Here is a 22,208-nt window from a genome sequence, read left to right as displayed (position 1 = left end):
CTTCCTTCCTTCCTTCCTTCCTTCCTTCCTTCCTTCCTTCCTTCCTTCCTTCCTTCCTTCCTTCCTTCCTTCCTTCCTTCCTTCCTTCCTTCCTTCCTTCCTTCCTTCCTTCCTTCAACATTTAGCACAATGCCTGGTACATAGTAGGTACTTAATAAATGATTCTTGATTGTTGACTTTTGGACTAGTTTTCATTTAGGTCCTTTTGATTGTGAGATTCTATGATTCTACTTAACAGTGTAGCCTGATGTTAGCTTGGTAGAATTCACTTTATAGCTAATATTTTAAAAATTAAATTTCTGGTCTGCATATGTCCCTTAAGAGAAGCAATATTCTTGGGGGAGGAGGAGGTAGGCAAGAATGAGAGGACAAGGGAAGGACAATGGCTTAAAAAGTTAACAATTTTTCAGTTTCCTCTTTGAGAGTGAAAGATGAATATGATTCTTTTTTAGTAATATGTCTATATCTTTTCCACCCAGTACCCGTCAATGCCATCTGCTTCTGGATGTATTCAACTCTACAGAGCATGAGCTAACTATCAGTGCTAAGAACAATGAAGAGCTCATTCTACATGCTGGGGAATGTCAAAGGTAAGTGCTTCTAAACATTAATGAGCATTCCTTTTTTTGGTATCATATCAGTACCAAGGATTCAGGCATTTAACAGGATGGTAAATTTGATGGGACACTGGTGGTGGTATCCCTCTTAGTCATTAGGGACTAGAAGAGTTTCCAGAAACTATGGTTCATCTGTGCTAGAGAAAAGGGTTTGTTTCCTCAAGAGGCAGGCTATCTAGTACCTGAGCACTCTTGTTTCCTAAGCAGCTTTCCCTTGGTGATGCAGCTGCTCTGAGTCTCCATACCAACTGCTTCTTCAGACCTGGATAGACATCAATGGTAGTAACTGCCAGCTGCCATTTTCACCAAGAAATGCGGAAGTGTAGAGAGTTAAAAGCCTGTGTTGGGTCAAGCTAAAAGTGTTTAGAGTGCCAAATCAAGTGTCTATTTGAATGAACACACTATACAGGGAAAAGTGTAGATGACAGTGATAGCACAGTCTGTTCTCACACAGTGCTTCAATTTGAGACCTGACAATCTAGCTGATATTGGAGGGGTCAGGGTTTTTTTTGCATATGTTTAGGTTTTTCTCTTTGAAGGATTCTTTGAGTATTGTTCGGAGTTAAGGTGATTCGACACGATGATGGGTAGAATACAAAATAGTTACGTAGGCAGGATAGCCGTCATCTTTGGTAGGCTATGGCCTCACCATTGGCTTAGTGGAAAGGATTTGTCAACCTCTAGAAAGATTTGTTGGTTCTACAGGTAATGAAAGCATCCTTTATTCCTAAGGTTCCTTGAGGACGTGATGGTGGTTGCCCTTTCCTCTCTATTCTTATGTTGATTGCCTTCCCACAGGGTATATTTTGGAAAGCTCCAAATCACCCAAGTAATCGTTGACCATGTAAATAGCGGTACAGATGATAAGGCAGGGAAAAAAATTGGAGACAAACTATAGTTCACATTTTGGCTAGATAAATCAGTACCATTATGGTGTCATTCCATGCTATATGCACAGTTGAGACAGTAGTCTTGATGGTAGAAAGCATGAGAGACACTGTTTCTGGCTTCAGTTTGTCTTTTATCTGCCTGCTAGACTCGATCTAATATGTTATTAAGAGTGTTGCTTTTAGGGGCAGCTAGGTGGTGCAGTGGATGGAGCACTGGCCCTGAAGTCAGGAGGACCTGAGTTCAAATGCGGCCTCAGACCAAACATGACACTTAACCCCAATTGCCTAAAAGCAAAAAAAAAAAAGAGCGTTGCTTTTAGTTGAGAATCATAGATAGCATTCATAAATGAGAACTGGGGGGCTCTGATCAGAGGTAATATGACAAAGAAGGCTGTGGAGCCTAATATTTTATTTCAGCAACAGGTAGGTGGCTTCAGTGAAGGAGGAGGAGGGAGGTCCAACAAAGGGAAGGAATTAAGCTTTCTAGTGTCACCAGATTCACATCATATCTTTGAGATGTGAAGCAAGCCCATCTATCTCAGGCATTGCAAGGACTTGTCAGGGATTGTAGCAAGTGTGTTGGTTATCCCCAGAGTCCTTTGCCTACAGATATAACTGAATATTCTGAACACATTGGCAAATGTTTGGTGGGCTTTGTATGTAGCCTGTAAAAGTCTATGGGCCTGAGTAGATCAAAATAAGGGTAGAAATAAATTGGTACTTCAGATAATTGAATATGTTTTCACATGTGACATTAATTAGGTTCAACAAATATTTTGAATGTCTTGGGATCTTTCTGCACTTTGAAAAGAGCTGTCAGTGAAAAAAGTAAAAGAGGGGCAGCTAGGTGGCACAGTGGATAGAGCTCCAGCCTTGGAGTCAGGAGGAACCGAGTTTAAATCTGGCTTCAGACACTTGACACTTACTAGCTGTGTGATCTTGGGCAAGTCACTTAACCCTGATTGCCTCACCAAAAAAAAAAAGAAAGAAAGAAAAAAGTAAAGGAATGAAGCAATGCTAATAAATAAAAAAAATTAGGAACCCACTGTACATACATCTTTCATTGATGTAGGGCTTTACTATTTTAGTACAGCCTCAACCTTACACACCCACGATACCTCCCTGCCAGACTCATGTGATAGAGAAATTCTGGCTCTCTCAAATGATCATTTCTACAACCTGTCAAAAAGCTGTTGTTGGTGTTAGGGCCATAGGATGGTTCAGATCAATCCAGCCTGCTTGGTGGAGTCGCTAGCACACCAGCTTGTTTTTTGCAAGTCTTGAAATCTTCAGTTCATAAATCTCTGAACAAATTCAAGGTTATTTTTTTTTTATATGGAAGAGAATACCCCTGTCTTTATGAAGACCATGCTAGGTCAAGCAGGCTGTCTTCCTCTCTCTTCCCCCCTGAATTCGGATCACATTATATTTCCCCCAAATATTTAATTTGGTGAATACCACTAGTCTAGCTGATGCATCAGGTTAGGTATCAGGTTCATTGGAAACTTGTCTCAAGTGATGATGGCATTGAGTGACATTGTTTTGACAGAGCTATAACTTTCTACTTTTCTCAGCAGATATTATTGTGGTCAGGCAAAGGGATACATGTTGACCTTTTGACAAATCTTTTGCAAAAAATTATTTACAGGTAATATCTCTTGTCTTGATTAATGAATTTATCTGGTTAGACAAAAGTTGTGCTCTTATAACTGGGTTAGTTGCACAGTTGTGTAGTGATTAATGCCTTGGAGAAAGAGCTATGTTTAGGGTCTGGCAGGAGGCTAGGACTGGATGTGTCATACATCTGTTCCAGGAATTTCTTCTAGCAGTGTTGGGAGCACAAGTACCACATAGTTCCTGAGTTCCTGCCTCTAGTTATTTAGTTATTTCAAGCCTTGATATAAAGTCTAGACCTGGTTCCCCAAGTTTCACAGACTTCCTCATGGTGCAGATTTAGCTGTAGTTGTGCAACCTGAAGGAATGCTAGAATAACTGTTACAAATTCAGCCATAACCAGAGGTGAGACTTTATGTGGTTATGTTGCTGGATGACTGTGGTCAGTTAATAGCTATGTTTACCCAGCACCTAGAATAGCATCTTGCAAATAATAAGTGTATAATAATTTTTGTTCAAGAATAATAAGCCAATATCTCCCCCTGCCCATTCCCTTGTTTCCCCAGCCAACTTATTCACCAGGGCAGGGATATTCTATTCCATGTCCTATGTGCTATCTTTGGGTCAGAAAGGTACATGGCATCCTCTGATGATCTCTTGTCCCTGTTGGTGTGAAAAGATCCAGAGTTTAGAAGTTACATGTTGAAAGGGGTTGTTCAGTTTCTCTTTATTGTTTAAATAGAAGGTTGTTTCTCATGAAGAAATTAAGGGATGTACAGTCTGATCAGTTAAATGGGATGATATGAAGGCCTCCTGGTCTCTGGTTTATCCCTTGGGAGAAGAGATCCATGAATAATTTTCATGTTGTCCTAAACATTGGATTATCTTCTCTCAGCTTGGTAAAAGGATCTTATCAGCTCCTTGTGCCTCCCAGGAGGATAGCAGACTTTATCTCCTTTTGGAGCCATTTGGACATTTCCCAAAAGATTCCAGACACTCTTGGTCTTCAGACAGTTCTATAGAAGTTGGCTCCATTCGTTACTGAAGTTTTTCAGACTCTGGGGCCCTTTGGAGGACACTAAGCAATCAACATCTGGTGGAGGAAAGAATGTGTTTGACCTCTATGTCAAAACAATAAAACTAGATCCCTAGTTCTTAGGAGGAGGTAGATCTGGCTCTTGCTGAGCCATCCCCCATATAGACCCTTCTAGTAGTCCCATCTTTTGGGGACAAGATTATACAAAATACCAATATGTTCAGGGCTTACTCTCATGTGCTCCTTCACTTTATCACACTGTATCTGGGAAGCTACTATTTGGAAGCAAGTTAGAGGGACTCCATCATCCAGAGAGGGGATGGTCAGAAGTTGCTGGGCTCATGCCCTTTTGATGACCTTCGGTGATCTTTGTGGCATCATACCTTCTGATCCTTGAAGGCATGGTTCATAATAATACACAGTACCTATACTTACATAACTTATATATGTAGGCATGTAGACAAGTCACTTACCTTCTCAATTTCCACATTTCTAACATGGGAACTTTAGTATAATGTTGCTTTTATCTCTTCTGGTTGCTAAAGGGAAAGTACTTTAAGGCATTTTATAATTGTGGTTTTATTAATATAAATAATAATAAACCATTTCATTCATGGCCTCAGGAAAATAAGCTTCATCCATTAATAGATATTCTGTTATTCATTTAAGATTTATAATCTATTTCCTTCCATAAGAATTGGAGGCCATTTACAGATTAAAACAATGGGGTATGGGACATTTCTGTGGGTATTCAGGCTGAGTGGATGCTTTCTGCCACCAGAACTTAGCAGATTTTAACAATTGATATGTAAGTTCCCTAACACTTGTTCCCCTTGAGCTCCAGGATAATATTAACAACTCATATTTATGTAATACTTTGTGGTTTACCAAGGCCTTAACTAATAAAGCCCTCCCATAATAACTGCATGGGATAGGTACTTTTTTTTTTTTTTGGTACAGACCTGTGATTTAACTAGTATGTCATACATCTTCCCCTCCAAACTCCATCTATCAGTGCAGATCTGCAGCTGCTTTGCACCTTACAGTCATAGAAAGTTTTCTCAGATTTGAGAGGTTAAGTGATTTGGACAGGGTCACACAGCTAGTAAATTTCAAAGCCAAAATTTGAACCTAGTTATCCTGTCCGCAAATCCAGTGTTCTTACAACTATTCACACACTACTTCAAAATAAAGATTTTATCATTCAGAATTCAAATCCAGATTCATCTTTATATTATTTGGAAGTAAAGGTCAAATTGGGGCAGCTAGGTGGCACAGTGGATAGAGCACCAGGCCTGGAGTCAGGAATTCAAATTCAGCCTCAGACACTTACTAGCTGACCCTGACCAAGTCACTTCACCCTGTTTGCCGCAGTTTCCTCATCTGAGCTGGAGAAGGAAATAATAAACTGCTCCAGTATCTTTGTCAAGAAAACTCCTAATGGGGTCGTAAAGAGTTGTACAGGACTGAACAAAAAGGTCAAATGAATAGATACACTTTGACTATTCTTTGAAAATTAAGAACTCTGCCATAGGGGAGGCAGAGCTGATGGAGGAGAGGAAATAAGCACAATCTGCCCACCTGCAAGGACTCAAGTAGAGTTTGGTAATGAGAGGATTTTCAAACGAGGCCTGGAAATTATCTGCAGATTTCAAATAATTAGGCCCTCCATTATGAGGAACAACAGTTCATATGGGATTGTAGAGAAGACCATATATTTTATAAAAATTTTAAAAGTACATATGTTGTAATGGAAAGAGGTTTAAATTTGAGGGTCAGGACCATGGGCATTTTACTTCATCTCTCTAATTCTCAGTTTCAGTAATTGAATTTTGAATCAATAAGAATAACAATAAAATTTTACAAAGTGCTTCCTACATATGTTATTTCACTTCATGCCCCATAACAGCCTAGGTACCATTATGATCCCCATTTTACAGAAATTGAAAATGAGAGAGAGGTCAAATGACTTGCCCAGGGTCCCACAGCTAATAATTGAGGCATCATTTGAACTCGGATCTTTCTTAAACTTTATGTCTGCTGCTCCTGCCTCCATGTTGCCCGACTGCTTTAAGATAAAAATACTTGTGGTACCAGCCTCAAACATTTATTGTGATGATCAAATAAGAAAATGTCGATAAAGCACTTTTTTAACCTTTAAAGAGCTTACATATAAGTTAGCTTAAGACCTCGAGGAGCAAGACATTAATAAGAAATGTAACTACTGCTTCCAACTGGGGAAGGCACTGTATCATTTGTGTCCCCAGGAGAGCACAGCTTCACATCAAATGAGGACAGTAATATCTACACTACCGTCCTGCAGGGTTGTTGGGAGAAAAGTATTTAGCAGTTTTAAAGTTAGTGAAATGGGAACCATTATTAAGGTTTTTTTCTCAAATTTTCCTGACTCATTGTTGCAAGCATAATTCCTAGGCAGAGGTGTTTGATATTAATGAGATTTGGTTTTTTTAATAACATTTAAACAGTTATGTCATAGAAAATACCTTTTACCTTCACAGATTCTTTTTCAAAGGTCCTTTCTATAACAGTGACTCATCTCTCTGCCTGTGACTTTCTGTAAGGTCCTATTAGGCAATTGTTTCTTTGATCAAAGACCATCACTTTATTTCATTTCAGGCAAATCTAATGAATGAAACATGGCCTGGAGCATTTCAATTTACCTATGCTACTTACTGACCACAAAACTAAAAATTAAGTTTTTCTTGCCCTTGCTATCTTGAGGTTAGGCATTCTTTCTCATCAAATTCATCTTTACCCAAATTAAGGAGCTAATGGGGGAGTGGATTTTTAAGGGAAAGAGCACCAGACTTATAGCTCAGATGATCTGGGTTCAAATCCCAGCTCTAAATTACCAGGTATGGAGAAGCCACTTCATTCGTGTTGCTCTTCATTTTTTTTCCCCTCTATAAAATGGCAAACGTTTTTATCTGTCCTGTCTTCCTCATAGGAGAGTTCTGAGGAAAATTCAGTGACCCAGAAATTGCTATCTGAACATCAGCTTTTGTTTTATGTTAATAAATCAATAACTCAGTTGGCAAGTATTTAGTAAACTGTTTTTCCTTTTGTCTTATTGCTGCTCTTCTAGGTCCTGACACCATTCTAGGTCCTGAGACACAGGTACCAAGGATGTTCTAATTGGGGAAATAACAAGTACATATAAAAATACATACAGCATAAATATAAAGTGAAGAGTAGGTGATGTTTGGAGTTGAGTTGTCTAGAAAAATTCAGGGGGCAGAGGTTCTCCTAGACAAGAGAACTTTATTGTCACAAGTGGTGAGCTAGTCCTAGGGGAAGACTAACAGCCTGGAATAAGACAGGGGTTTACTTTTATACCCAAGTTTTGGGCACTCAGCTAGTGATGGGGGTGGGGTATGCTTCTACATGGGTGGTTACCCACAAGGAAGCATGTCATGAAAGGGGAAGCAGGTATGTAAGGGGAGGCAGGAAAGGAGATGCAGGTGTGTGGAGTACTTTACAAAACAGTTCAGAGATGTGGTCATAAAGCAGGGAACTTAATTTGCAACATTCAAGGATATGGGCATAAACATTAGGGGTAAGTCATGTACACAGAAAATAACAAGTCTTCTTGTCGACAGATAGGGCCCCCTCTTACTGAGCAGATACAGGTTTAGCAAGGCTCTCATTGTTGCTGGGCAGAAGTCAACCACATCATAAAGTTAATAAACAGTTATGTACAATATAGTTAAAGACAGGGTAGTTTGGGAGAGAGGACACTAACGTTTGAGGAAATTGTGGAAAGAATACCCTACCTGAGCTACTTTATAAAGGAAGAGAGGATTTCTCTCTGATAGGCAGAGGTAAAGAGGTATGAGAGAAGACCACTGCAAAGGCACGAGATAGGAGATGGAGTGTTGTATGTGAGGAATAGAGACAAGGCCAGTTTGGCTGGATCACCAAGTATGGAAGCCTCATGTATAATGAGGCTGGAAAGATAAGTTTGGGCAAGGCTGTTGTAGGGTACAAAAGCTAAGCAGAACAGTTTATAGTTTATCCTGGAGGCATCAGGAAGACATTGGATTTGATTGCATAGGGGAGTCACGTGGTCAGACTTTTTTGTTTTTTTGAGGAAAATTACTTTGTCAACAGTGTGTATGTAGCATGTTCTGAGATAAAGAGTAGAGGCAAGGTCAACCATAGGAAAATGTTGCAATAATCATGGTAAGAGTAATGAGAACCTAAATGAAGGTGGTAGCTGTAAGAAGGAAGCAGAATTGAACACAAAAGGTGTTGTGAAGGTCAAAATAGCAAGATTTGGTAGCTGATAAGATGTGTTGGATGAGACAGAATGAAAAGTCCAGGATCATGGTGACTTTATGAACCTGGAAGAATGGTTGTGCCCTCAAAAGAAACAGGGAAGTTTGGAAGAAGGGGGTGCTTAGTGGGAAAGATAATGAGTTCAGTTTGGGACGTGTTAAGTTTAAGGTGTTTTCAGGTCATCCCGTTTGAAATGCATAATAGGCAATTGGTGATACCCTACTGAGTCTTGGGGGAAACTGGGATTGGATACATGTATCTGGGAGTCATCTGCACAGAACTAATAGTTAAACTCATGGGAGCTTATGAGATTACCAAGAGAAAAAGAGTGTAGATGGAGAAGAAAGGAAGGCCTAGGATAGAACTTTGCAGAAAATCCACGCGTAGGGGGCTTTGATATAGATTATGATCCAAAAAGAAGACTGAAAGAGATCAATCAGACATGTAGGCAGTGAACCAGGAGATAATAATGTCAGAAAAATTCAGAGTTTGTAAAGGTATCCTATTGGAGCAAGTGGTCAACAGTGTGAAATGAAGGAGATAGATCAAGAAGGACTAATACTGAGAGAAAAAAAACCCAATAGATCTTTGGTGCCTTTGGAGAGATGAATTTTAAATTTCATCTAAATTTCAGATGAGGTTAGAAGCCAAATTGCAAAGCATTGAAAAGTGAGTAAAAGGAGAGGAAGTGAAGGTAGTGATCATAGATAACTTTTAGTTTTCAGCATTTACTTTTCTAAGATTTTGAGTTCTAAAATTTTCCCCTTTCTTCCTCTCTGTCTTCCCCAAGATGGCATGCAATCTGATATAGGCTATACTTGTACAGTCATATGAAACATATTTCCTCACTAGTCATGTTGTAAAAGAAGAATTAGAATAAAAGGGGAAAACTAGGAGAAAGAAAAAACACAAATACAAAAAAGAAGAAATAGTATGCTTTGATCTGCATTTGGACTCCATAGTTCTTTCTTTGGATGTGGATACCATTTTCAATCATGAATCTTTTGGAATCGTCTTATATCATTGCATTGCTGAGAAGAGCTAAGTCTATCAAAGTTGGTCGTTGCACAATGTTGCTATTACTGTATATGATGTTTCCTTGGTTCTGCTTACTTCACTCAGCATCAATTCATGTAAGTCTTTCTAGGTTTTTCTGAAATCTGCCTGCTCATCATTTGTTATAGAGCAATAGTATTCCATTACAATCATATACCACAACTTGTTCAGCCATTCCCCAATTGGTGAGCATCTTCTCAATCTCCAATTCTTTGCAACCACAAAAAAAGCTGCTACAAATATTTTTTGTACATGTGGGTCCTTTTTATATGATCTCTTTGGGATACAGACCTAGAAGTAGTATTACTGGATCAAAGAGTATGCACTGTTTTATAGTCCTTTGGGCATAGTTCCATATTGCTTTACAGAATGGTTGGATCAGTGCACAACTCCACTAACAATGCATTAGTGTTTCAGTTTTCCCACGTCTTATCCAACATTTATCATTTTCCCATTTTGTCATGTTAGCCAATCTGATAGATGTGATGTGGTACCCCAGAGTTGTTTTAATTTGCATTTCTCTAATCAATAGTGATTTAGAGCATTTTTTGTTTGACTTTAGATAACTCTAATTTCTTCATCTGAAAACTGCCTGTTCATATCCTTTGACCAGTTATCAATTGGTGAATGACTTGTATTCTTATAAATTTGACTCAATTCTCTATATATTTTAGAAATGAGGCCTTTATCAGAGACACTGGCTGTAAAAATTGTTTCCTAGCTTTCTGCTCATCTTCTAATTTTGGTTGCATTGGCTTTGTTGGTGTAAAAAACTTTTTAGTCTAATGTAATCAAAATTATCTGTTTTGCATTTCATAGTGTTCATTATTTCTTATGTGGTCATAAACTCTTCCCTTCTCCATAGATCTGACAGGTAAACCATTCCTTGCTCTCTCAATTTGCTTTTAGTATCTGCCTTTATATCTAAATCATGTACCCATTTAACCTTATCTTGGAATACAGCGTAAGATGTTGGTCTTTGCCTAGTTTCTGCCATACTATTTTCTAGTTTTCCCCAGAGTTTTTGTCAAATAATGAGTTCTTGTCTCAGAAGTTGGAGGCTTTTGGTTTATCAAACAGTAGATTACTAAGGTTATTGACTTTAGTGTCTTGTATACCTAATCTATTCCACCGATCCACCACTCTGCTTCTTATTGAGTACCAAATAGTTTTGATGATTGCTGCTTTCTAATACAGTTTTAGATCTGGTATGGTTAGGCCACAAAGCTAGCTTTTTCAAGGAGTTTGGCTGAGAAAGGGAAGAGAGACAGAGTGGTAGATGAAGGAAATGCTAGGAGCTCGTCAAGTTTTTTAAGGATGGGTGAGATGGACCTATTTGCAATAGGGAAAAAATCAGCTGATAGGGAGAGTCTGAATATTTGAGAGAGAGGAGATGATTGAGGATGCAATCAATTCAAGAAGATTTATCAGAGATTGGGGAAAAGGAGGAGAGAGTGGGAGTTTCTATCATTGGAATTCTTAGATGAAGAGAACTGGAGAAGCTCATGTTGAATGACTTGAATGATTTTAATAAAGAGGCAAGGTCTTTATGGGGAAGGTGAGTAAAGAGAGAAGGAGGAGGTGTGGGAGGCTAGAAGATGGCAGCGACACTTTGGAATAGCTTCTATTGAGAGTGAGCTAGTGAATCAATTAGGGAGATATAAAAGACTTCATTGTTCAGGGAGGGCCCAATTGCAGTTAAATAACATGACTTTGTAATGTACCTAGTTAACAAGGTTGTGAGATTTTCCTTCAGCTGTGTTTAATAGCTGTTAGGTAGGAGTTGAGCAAGCAGAAGGGAAAATAATTCAGGCTGGGTTTGACAAGAGAAGAGCAGCAATGCTACAAATGACAAGGAGATTCAAGAGAAGAGGACTGTGTGGAGTTGAAATGGCTAAGTATTGGATTAAGGTTTAGCAATGAGCAAAGTGAAGTCAGAGCAGGAGATGGAGGGAATCAGATGTCTTAGCAAGGACAAAGAATAGGTGGAGAAGGCAAAGATGTGTAGGAAGGGTTAAACATAGAAAGATGTGAAATGATGGGAAGTTATGATAATTAATTAGGAAATGGAACATGTATGGATGATTGAGAGATATAGCATGTAATCATCCTTATTTGTGCCTGAGGTTTAACAAAGACTATGAGATTTAAGGAGGCTAAGGAACTGTAAAGTTACAGAGTTTGAGGGAACCTCTAATTGGATATTAAAGGCCCTTAGTTTAAGGGTAGGAGTTGGGTAGAAAAAGAAAATGGTTAGCTAAGTGTAATTTTTATTCCTTTTAGATTAGAATGGGGCAGTTTTTTCCCCCTCTTGGAAAATGTGTCTGTATTCCTCCCTAGATCACCTCTCTTGAAATGACTTACCGTCTGACACTTCCAGGGCTGTCAGTAATCCCTTTTGATTCCTGAGGCTTGTAAGAAATATGGGATCTCAGATTAACTTTGGTTCAGTTCCCAGTTGGTGAAACCAGCCTGTGATGGTAGTTGTGCTCATGGTATTTGGTAGAAAAAGCATTGAATTTCGCTGGAGTTCTAGCAGTCATAATGCTTTTCCTGACCCTGCCATCAAATGACCTTGTGAATTTAGCAAGTCAGTTCCCTTCGAGTGGCCTCAGTTTTCTCAACTGAGTAATGAGACAAATGGTCTTTGTGGGCTTTAAAAATTCCTCCCAATAACAGTGAACTGTGACCATGACTTTGATTGGTCTTACCAACCAGTATCCCTTAGCAATTCAAACTGGTTTATCCAAAGTTACCTTTGCTCAGTTCTATTCCTCTTGACCTTTCTGGAGCATTTAATACTAGGTAAAACACAAAACACATGCCAGAGAATAGGGCATTAGACAACCTTACCAAACCATTCCCTTCTCGTAACTTCCCCATTACTGTTAAGTGTACCACCATCTTCTTGAGTCACCTTTGTTCCAAACCTAGGTGTCATCCTCAACTCCTCACTTTTTATCACCTCCCATAGTGAATAAGTGGTCAAATACTAATGTTTCTGCTTCATAATGTCTCTCATATATGCTCCTTTCTCACCTTTGGCAGCGCCACCACCTTGGTGAAGGTGCATGATCTCATGCTTGGATTATTGCAGTAGCCTGTTACTTTGCCTTCCTGCATCAAGTGTCTCTCTATTCCAATCCATTTTCCACTCAGCTGTCAAACTAATCTACCTAAAACAGAGTTTTGACCATTTAAACTCCCTATTACTCCAGAATCAAATATAAAATCCTTTGTTTGGCTTTCAAAGCCCTTCATTAGCTGGCACCTTTCTACCTTTCCAGTCTTCTTAAACATTGTTTTTCTTCTGCTTTCTCTGTGATCCATCAGTACTGGCTTCTTTTCTGTTCCTTATATGCCTCTATCCTCTATCTCTTGAGTGAGCATTTTCACTGGCTATTATTCCCTATTCCTGAAATACCCTTTTATCTCTGCCTCCTAGCTTCCCTGACTTCTTTCAAGTCTCAGCTAAATTCTTACTTTTTGCTAGAAGCCTTTCCTGGTCCCCTTAAACTTAGTTCCTTCTTCTGAGATTGTCTCCACATCTGTATCTTCTTTGTACATCATTATTTGCCTGTTTTCTTCCCCGTTAGATTGTCAACTCCTTGAGAACAGGGACTTCTTTTGCCTTTCTTTGTATTCTCAGGGCATAGCATAGTGCCACCAACGTAGTAGGTGCTTAATAAATGCAGCAATTGAAAGACAGAGGAAAGAAATTAATAAGGTATGGGAAACTACATAAAAGTACCCATACTGGGGTCTAGATGTCATGGAGATAATATATAGCAATAGAAAAACATTCTTGCCTTTGAAATAAAACAGCATTTGCTGTCTGCTGTTAAATGGTTATTCCTCTTAGGATCATAGAATGTCAGGGCTAGAAGGATCTTTAAAACATAAGTATGTTAGAAGAGGAAGGGGCTTACATGGAATATTAAAGATAGCAAAGTCCTTGGAGGTCATTTAGGTCAGCCCCTTTTACTTCTACCCAAATGGGGGAAAAACATACAAGCCCACAAGGTGATAATTCACACATGGAAAAGCACCTGATCTCTCATCCATACAACTCATTGGTGATGCTCCTGAGTTGCCTGCATACATGTAACTGATAACAATTCTGGTACTGACTTTTAAAAAAAAAATTACTTATTGATGCCTTATGTGCAACCCCCCCCTTCTATGTGATTATGAATAATATATAAACTTCTGATAATACCAATCAAGGTCCTTTTCATTATATCTTCAACCTACCTTTTCAGCCTTATCTGATATTATTTCCCTTCAAATACTACTAGACCACTCTCTATCACTTGTTCTTGCCTTGTCCTCTCCTATTCCCTGACTTTTGTCCATGTCACCTCTCATGTCTGAACTAGACTCTCCCACTTTTATTTATATGTCTTGAAGATCCTCCCCACATAATCCAATTCAAGTACCATGCAGTCTTCCCTGAAGTCTTCAGATGAAGGTGAGGTTTCTCTCTAAAAGTGTCTCATGGCACTTTCCTGCATCTCTCTTCGTACTTACTTCATTCTCCTTCTGAAACAGTTATTGATATATATGGTTTTCTGTATTATTAGATTTTAAGCTCCTTGAGAACAAGATCTGTGTCATTTATCTTTAGGTTTCTATAACCAAGCACTGTAGATACTAGGAATGCTTGTTGAATGCATGAATCGCAGAGCCTCTTTTTTGTTGTCATCATAGTTCTTTCTCTTGTGTTCATTGCTGATGTCCTGATAGTGGAACTGAATGTCAAGAAAACCTAGTGCTCCTTTTGATTTAAATTATACTTCAAAAGTGATACTTCATGAGTGATTTCTCTACCCCTTCCTCCTACTGTCATACGCTAAGATATAACTATGTACACATATGCATGAAATAATTTCAGCAATACTTTCCTTTTTTTCCAGTCTGAAATGGAATATTATCTTTCTATGGAGTTGAAAGACTCTTTGGCAGTCATTAATGAATATAGTACCAATGAAAGGAGATAGTACAGTAACTCTCAATAGCTGCTCAATCTGTATATCTGAGTAATTACATGAGGTAGCTTGGTATAGTTGAAACAGTGCTAGATTAGGAGTTGGAAAACCCAGGTCTTGGTCCTGGCTCATATACCATGCTGCATATATTTTAAGATTCTAGGCAAGTAAATAATTTCCCTTGTCTAGACCTCAGTTTCCTCATCTGTATGTACTATGAGGGAGTTATGTACTAATTGATCTCCATGGAATGCTTTAATTCTGATATCTCTATTCAAAAATTCCTTCCAGCATTAATATTCCATGATCCTATGATTTTAATTAGACATTTAATTTACAGTTTTTAAAGATGGCCAAGCACAACAGCAGGAGTTTCTAAAAGAAGCTGTATGAACTGTCTCAAAAAAATACAATGTAATGCCAATAGCATTTGCTTTAATTTATTGAAAAACTTAGATATAGTAATTATTGTTTCTTCTATGATTATCAAACTGTAAAAATTAAATTTCATGATAACAGTAATATGAATAAATTTTTTGTGATTTATAGTAATAGATAGTATCTCATTACATGGCTTGAAATTCCCAGTTCACTTCAACTTATCCCTTAGTGATTCTGCATTAACATTCTGCACACAACATGTCTGGCATTGAAGGATTCCAAACATTGTCATCAGTAGAAAGATTTATTTATATGATGATCTGAATATATCAGCCCTGTCATGATGAATCTTGGTTTTGCATCCAGATGAATTATGGAAAGTTCTCAGGCAAGTGGGACAAATGATGATTCCTTGGAAAGAAACCTGATGGCCTAGAGCTAACCTACTTCTTAAGTCTTTGAAATCATCTTTGACTCCTCCTGCTCCCTCCTTTCCTGGATCAGTTTGGTTGTGGTGGCCTGTTGAGGCTACCACTGGATAGATATTCTATTTCACACTTCCTTTGAAAGGGTATGCTTGCTGCCACCCTACAGAATCCTGAATTCAGAGTTAGGAGAGATCTGAGTTTAAATCCTGACTCTGATACATACTAGCTCTGACTATGGCCAAATCTCTTAACCTCTGTGTACCTCAGTTTCCTCATCTGTAAAAAGTAGTAAGATTATTTTCCTTCTGGGGTACTTTCCAACTCTGACGGTTCTGTAGGACACTTAATCTCCCTAAGCCTCAAATTCATTTTTTAAATGGTGATAAAAATACTTCTGGTACTTTACTTAAAGGCTTATTAAGAAGAATGAAAGAGATAAGATATGTAAATCACCTCGCACATAGTAGGCACATGAAATAGCACCACATCTTACAGATGTAGTTACTCATGTAACAAACTGAGTCAAATTAATTTATATTCCATTGTATAATTAAAATTGACAGCAACTGATCAGATATGGGAGGGGTAAGGGAAGAGGGCAAGGCATCCAAGATGATTGCGTGACATTCTGAGTCTCTGACTGGGATGACAGTGGTATCATTGAGTCAGAGAAGTGAGGAGAATTTTAGAGCAATATTGCTGAAAGCATACCCTAGAGGAGTGTGCTGAGCCAGATTAAAATGCAGTTGGTAAATTTCTAATGAAATAAATAAAAACATAATACAACATAAATAATGTTAGCTGGGGATTTTCTAAGTCAACATGCAGATCCCAGGGATCTGTTTCTACTTGACTTTGAGAACATCAAAAATCCTTTCAGAGAGATAATGTGAGTGTTACTTTACAATTTTTTAGACCAGGAAATTGGTCCCTGGAGATTATGTCATTTGAGTTCTCAAGGTCAATTGCATAGATAGTAAGTATTGCATCTGGGATTTAAACTCAGGTCTCGACTTCAAATTCAGTATTTTGAATCACAGAATGCTAGAAGTGGAAATGATCCCTAGACATCATTCAGTCCAAAAGTCCTTAACTTTAGATCTATGAACTTGTTTAAAAAATATTTTGATAAATGTATTTGAATATGATTGATTTCCTTCATAATCCTACACATTTTAATTTGTTAATTTAAAAACATTGTTGTGAGAAGTGGCCTATGGACTTCACAAGATGCCAAAGGGGTCTGTGACATAAAAAAACATTAAGAATCCATGATTCAGTCCAACTTCCTCATTTTATATATGAGGAAATTCTGGCATAGTAAAGGAAAGCAAGGTCATGTGGTATGGTGGAAATAGCACTGTATTTCAAATCAAAGAATCTGGCTTCAAATTGAAGCCCTTCTCCTTCTCCTTAGGGTGATGTTCAGTAATTAGCCTCTTTGGGCCTCAGTTTCCTTTTTGGTAAAATGTAGGGGCTGCATTAGATGGCTACTAAGGTCCCTTCCTATTTTAAATAGAGCTATAATTTTGAAGAGTCTTAGCTTATACCTGAGTCTAGATTTCTTTACAGAATCAAGGGAGGCCAGATTTGGAAATAACCTTAAAAGATGCAAAATCTAAATTATATCTGAATAAGAGTCCTTTCTACAAAATCCTTTCCTAGTGATCATCCTCTCTCTATTTGAAGACTTCCATTGATGGGGAACCCACCCCAATGCTTAGGAAGATTTTCCCGCCTTTAACACAATATACTTTCCATTACATCAAACCATTTTCGGCAAGTATGCTCTGGTTTGCTCTCCCAGAACCAAGCTGCTGTATTTGCTCTCAGGGTTGAGGGTGGGGTACCTTCAGGGGTTTGGATTTCTCTCCTTTAATACTGTTAGCTCAAGTCTCCTATTGTCTGTGTTCCCCTCATTTTTAATAGCCAGTGACTTGACCACCCTAGTTCCATTTAACTATTTAAAATCAATTACACTTTACAAAAGGATATTTACTGTGAAAGTTATAGCAAGAACAAATGTTCAAAATTTTTCTGTAACATTGATGGCACACCGTTCCCTGTCTCTGAAAAGAGTGGCCTTATTCGTAGCAGAGTTCCTACATAATATTAACCACTCCAAGTTGATGTCCCAATGTGGTATGACTGATGGGGAGTCCTTGTCACACAGCTACCCTGGGATGGATCCTAAAGATCACTCCCAAGGTCACTTCTTGTTCTTCATGGCATCATTGCTAGGCTGGCTACAAACACCTGGACATCAGAACAACGCTTTCTCTTCACTTAAAACTTAACAACAAGCACCCAGGTCAGGCAACAAACCCAGGCCAATGTTCACAATGCTACCTGGTGCCCTTGGGGGGAGGCCTCCCTTCTCACAGCATTGTCTCTTACCAGATGCCATCTACTAAGCAGTCCAAAAGATCTACCAAAAGTGTAGCCAAGGAGGAAATAGCCTTTGAGGCTAGGGCAAAGGTGACTTAGGCCTTTTTGTCTTTTTTTTTTTGGCAATTGGTGTTAAGTGACTTGCCCAGGGTCACACAGCTAGTAAGTGTCAAGTGTTTGGTCTGAGGCCACATTTGAACTCAGGTCCCCCTGACTTCAGGGCCTGTGCTCTATCCACTGCACCACCTAACTGCTCCTGACTTAGGCCTTTTTGAAAACATCTCCAGTTCTAGATTTATAGCCAGTCAACAAGGGCTTGTTCTAACTACATGGTTTTTAGCAAATTAGAACCATATGCAGAATGTATACTTTTACTCTACAATTTCCCCAAGGCACTTCCATTCAGGGAAGCAGGTTCCTCTGCCTGCCCATGTGGGGAGATGCTACAGGAGGCCAGACCAGCATTATATTAAGATTATTTTTCATTAAAATAGTACCTCTTCTATTTTTGAAGTCTTTTTGTTTTACATAGCTTGGATGTTATGAATATTTAGTATGGTGATATCTATTAAAAACCATCGTTCTTAAATTGTTATGGATCATTGTTCTTCCTGGGCAATTTTTTTTGGCAACAGTTCTTTCTATGATAATGTTCCAGTTCTAGTGCAGTTCATTTTTTGAATTCTCAAAGATATTTTGAGGTCTCTTTTTGTAGTACAGTGACTTATTTTTACTTTATCGAATATTGTTAGTTTCTGCTGTATAATTCCATCCAGCAAGTTGTATTTTGCCAGGTTAATCTGTAAATGCTAAATTTGGGGAGTCTATAGAAGTGTGCTGCAATGTTTCTTACTATGTCCTTGTATAATCAGGATTGATCACTAAGTCTAGATTCCTTAAGGAAAATCTGTCTATAATTTCTGGTGATAACGACCTGGTCTTGAATTGCTCTTCTAATCTCCATTTCCATAGGAAAAAAAACGCAAGACTCAACCTATTTGTTTGACACTTCTTTGTAAACATTGTTGGTTGATGACGTTAATGTAGGACCTTTTGATTGTACTATTGGATCTTGGCCACTCTTTTTTCAGGTATATTAGAGAAATCCATTGGCTTATATCTATTCTTAAACTTCACTATTGTTTGATGAAGTGATGCCTCCTTGTTCCATAAATATTTCTGTAAGTTTTTGACCTGGTTATCGTGCCCTGAGAATGCAATCAATTCTGTTCCTCCTTTTTGGTGAGAAATTAATCTTTCTAAAGTTGCTTTAGGGTGATGAATCATATATTTCATCAGTATTATACAGATTTGTGTTAGGACACTTCCCAAATCCATTATGGTCCTATTTAAAATTATTCATCCAAACTAATCTTTCATTGTTTTTTAATTGTTTTAAAAATGTTGTTCCCATTGAATTTTAATTATAGGTGCTAGTAAGTCTCTAAATGGATTCAGCCACAGCTTATTCCTTTACATTTTACATTGGCTGTGTCTGGAGAATATCAGGGTATATTGGTCGACATCACCTTTTTCTGTTGGTTCATTTTGATCTCCATATTCAGGCTCAAAGCCTTCAGTCTCTGTCTTTCCTTGACATGTTGACAATTTTATAACCGTAAAATCAAATGACAATGTGATATCGTTGGTGAAAGATACCACAAGATGAAAGCACTGTTTAGATTGTGTGTGTGTGTGTGTGTGTGTGTGTGTGTATATATCTGTATCTATGTGAAGACATGTAGCTTGCTATCTTCCATTTACATTGAGTGGTTAATTTGTTGTTTAGTTTGACAGCCCCTTCACCTTGGAAGCCATGTTTACTTCTTATTTGGAGAAATGATAATGTATATAAGGCTGGGGAGAACCATGCAGACTTAAACTGTCTTCTTGAAAAATGCTGTATTAAATCACTTGCTCCTAACATTCTTGTGTTGGTGGCATTTTTAAAATAAAGAAATGGGGCAGCTAGGTGGCGCAGTGGATAGAGCACCGGCCCTGAAATCAGGAGGACCTGAGTTCAAATGTGGCCTCAGACCAAACACTTGACACTTACTAGCTGTGTGACCCTGGGCAAGTCACTTAACCCCAATTGCCTAAAAAAAGAAAAAAAAGAAAAAAAAAGAAAATAAAGAAATACTCCAGATATACGTTAAATATCCTTGTGTCCTTATCTTACTTGGTTCTTTTTCATGTGTTTACAGTATATAATTTAGTCATGGGTACTGAATTAAGGCAGGACTTTGTGATAATAATAGCTTGCATTAATGCAGTTTTTTAAAGATAGATAAATACCTTTAAAGATATATATAGATAGATAGACAGATATAGATATATGCACACACATATGTATATGTGTTTATAACAACAATAATAGCTAGCATTTATATAGTGCTTCCTATGTGCCAAGCACTGTGCTAAGTACTTCACATTTATTATCTCATTTGATCCTCACAATAACCTTGGGAGATAGGTACCTTATTTTCCCCATTTTATAGCTGAGGAGACTGAGGCACAAAGAGGCTAAATGCCTTGCCTAGGGTCACAGAGTTAGTAAGTGTCTGAGGCTGGATTTGAACTCAAATCTTCCTAACTTCAGTTCTAGCACTCTATCTACTGCACTACCTAGCTGCCTCTAATTGTACAACTATTAATTATTTTACATATACAGACAAATAGACGTTGGCAGCCAGATGGAGCAGTAGATAGAGCACTGGACCTAGACTCAAAAAGATCTGAGTTAAAATCTTGCCTTAGACAATTAATTAGCGCTGTGACCCTGAACAAGTTGCCTCTCTCTGTCCCAGTTTCCTCATATGAAAATGATCATAATAATAGTGCCTACCTTGTTGTGAGGAAAAAATGAGATAATATTTGTAAAGTGCTTTGCAAATCTTCAAATGATATATAAATTACATGTGTGTACACATGTATACACACATATATGTGAATGTGTGTATAATCCTTACAACTCTGTGTGGTAGGTGCTACTTTTTTCCTTATTTTCTAGACAAGGAAACTGATGTAGAGAGAGATTAAGTGACTTGACCATGGTTACATATCTAGTAAATGTCTGAGGCAGAATTAAATTTAATGCAATGGTTTCCAAATTTTATATGTGGCTGTCCCTCCTTTTAACCAAAACATTACTGAGGCCCCATTCCTAAAATAACAAAAGAAAGAAGGAAGGTAGGAATGAAGGAAAGCAGGAAGGGGGAGGGAGGAAGGAAGAAGGAAGGAGCAAAGGAGGGAGGGAAGGAAGGAAGAAAGAAAGAAAGAAAAAAAGCCGCATGGTTCCAAGGCCACTACTCTATCCACTGTGCCACCTAACTGCTAATCAATAAAGGGAATGATTCTTCCTCCTTCCTTCCTTCCTTCCTTCCTTCCTTCCTTCCTTCCTTCCTTCCTTCCTTCCTTCCTTCCTTCCTTCCTTCCTTCCTTCCTCCCTCCCTCCCTCCCTCCCTCCCTCCTCCCTCCTTCCTTCCTTCCTTCCTTCCTTCCTTCCTTCCTTCCTTCCTTCCTTCCTTCCTTCTGTCCGTCCGTCCGTCCTGAAAACTGCAGGACCTCAGTGATGTTCTTGTTGAAAGGGGGGACAGCACTGTATGAAATTTGGAAGCCATTGTGTTAAATACATAGTTGTTCAAAAAAGACAAAATGACAACAAATCCATATCAGATTGACAAAAATGGTTTAAAAAGAATTAAGGAAGATGATGTAGTTACTAGTATACTTTATTCAATATTTACAGCTTTGGAGACTAAGATGAAAAATATGTAAGTAGCACAGGTTTAAAGATCCATGGTAAGACATTTAAAATCTCTTTGCTTTTATGTGTTTCATCGTGCATACTCACTTTCAAATTTTATTCATTTATTTGCTTTGGCTCTTATTTCTATATTTGTGTAACAATAAGAATCATTGTTGGATATGGAGAAATGGAGGTTGAACATTCTTCCTGTTTACCAAGAGGTCCTTCTCAACTGTTGCTTCATACACAGAGACTTACTTCAGTTCTTGGGGAGCCTGACTACCTTAAAAAACAAAAAGCATGTCTCTTTTTTTGCCCCCTTTGGCTCCTTACACCTACACTGTGGAGCCCAAATGAAAATTACTTAAACCTTAAGTTTGGACTTGTGTTTAAGTGTCCTCAAAAAGTTGAATGGAAGAGTACCAGTGTATAGTGTAAATTAGGTAGAAGACAGTTATTTATTTCTTCTTCTCAAAAGAAATGCTAAATACACATAAGACTTATAAGTGTGCATTGATAGAAAAATGGAAAAGAAGCAACGACGATAAAGTGACTACTGTTATACTCCCCTTGGAGGTTGATACTTAATTCTAGATGTGATGTAGTTTGAGGATCTGCTAGATAAACACTTTACATTTCAACTGAGCTGTTCACTAAGTAAAGCCAGATTGGGTGGGTTTGGGCTCATTTTCCAGAAAGAGTCATCTCCAGTAAGCACTTCGTGAGGTGCAGTTGTCAGTTATTTGAAGATTCAGAAACTCTG

General features: G+C 38.2%; 1 protein-coding gene across 3 annotated transcripts in view; it reads left to right on the top strand.

Annotated features, from left to right (window-relative positions):
• The window catches only part of TRAPPC9 (trafficking protein particle complex subunit 9), a 942,595-nt gene that overhangs the window by 481,889 nt on the left and 438,498 nt on the right, over nucleotides 1-22,208 (top strand). For all 3 annotated transcript variants that reach the window (XM_020967021.2, XM_020967026.2, XM_078153761.1), the window contains one exon: nucleotides 480-590. In XM_020967021.2, the coding sequence (XP_020822680.1) occupies nucleotides 480-590 (111 nt within the window). The remainder of the gene's footprint in view (nucleotides 1-479; nucleotides 591-22,208) is intronic.

Source organism: Phascolarctos cinereus, unplaced genomic scaffold, assembly GCF_003287225.1.
Source record: "Phascolarctos cinereus isolate Bilbo 61053 unplaced genomic scaffold, phaCin_HiC Scaffold_4;HRSCAF=312, whole genome shotgun sequence".
Classification (NCBI taxonomy): domain Eukaryota; kingdom Metazoa; phylum Chordata; class Mammalia; order Diprotodontia; family Phascolarctidae; genus Phascolarctos; species Phascolarctos cinereus.
This window is presented reverse-complemented; position numbering and strand designations above follow the sequence as displayed.